This window comes from Sciurus carolinensis, chromosome 1, assembly GCF_902686445.1.
Source record: "Sciurus carolinensis chromosome 1, mSciCar1.2, whole genome shotgun sequence".
Lineage (NCBI taxonomy): Eukaryota > Metazoa > Chordata > Mammalia > Rodentia > Sciuridae > Sciurus > Sciurus carolinensis.
Genome location: NC_062213.1, coordinates 40,695,121 through 40,695,905, shown reverse-complemented (window position 1 = coordinate 40,695,905; position 785 = coordinate 40,695,121). Strand labels below are relative to the sequence as shown.

Here is a 785-nt window from a genome sequence, read left to right as displayed (position 1 = left end):
TTTCTTTTTCTTTTTTCTTTCTTTCTTTCTTTTTGGTAATGGCAATAGGTTTGTATTGAAGCAATAAAACTCTCACATATGCTGGGCACAGTGGCACATGCTTATAATCCCACCAGCTTGGAAGCTGAGGTAGGAGGTTTGCAAGTTCAAAGCCAGACTCAGCAACTTAGTGAGACCCTGTGTCAAAAAAAAAAAAAAAAAAAAAAAATTAAAAGGAGCTTTCGCCGCCAGCCGGAGACCAGGACACGCGGCGCTCCAGCCCGCCGCCCGCGATCGCTGAGCGCAGGAGATGGCAGCCGCCGGCGCCCGCGGCCTGCGGGCCAGCTACCACCGGCTCTTGGATAAGGTGGAGCTGATGGTGCCGGAGAAGCTGCGGCCGCTGTACAACCACCCGGCAGGCCCCAGAACAGTTTTTTTCTGGGCTCCAATTATGAAATGGGGGTTGGTGTGTGCTGGGTTGGCTGATATGGCCAGACCTGCAGAAAAACTCAGCACAGCTCAATCTGCTGTTTTGATGGCCACAGGGTTTATTTGGTCAAGATTCTCACTTGTAATTATACCAAAAAATTGGAGTCTGTTTGCTGTTAATTTCTTCGTGGGGGCAGCAGGAGCCTCTCAGCTCTTGCGCATTTGGAGGTATAACCAAGAACTAAAAGCTAAAGCAATCAAATAAGAGTTCCTGATCACCTAAATCTAGATGTGGACATAACCACTGGGACCTAGCTTAGTATTTGATTATTTTAAGGCATTGCTAGCTGTGCTAACATTTGGAAGGCACACACACA

General features: G+C 47.9%; 1 protein-coding gene across 1 annotated transcript; it reads left to right on the top strand.

The window, feature by feature from the left end:
* The first annotated feature begins 237 nt into the window (after positions 1–237).
* On the top strand, positions 238–785 carry LOC124959792 (mitochondrial pyruvate carrier 2-like). Its single transcript, XM_047518194.1, has one exon. It carries the CDS (start codon positions 290–292, stop codon positions 671–673), a length of 384 nt encoding a protein of 127 aa, XP_047374150.1. The 5' UTR covers positions 238–289; the 3' UTR covers positions 674–785.

Excerpts from the sequence above, each read along its gene's own strand:
- LOC124959792 (XM_047518194.1), top strand. The coding sequence starts at position 290 with ATGGCAGCCGCCGGCGCCCGCGGCCTGCGGGCCAGCTACCACCGGCTC.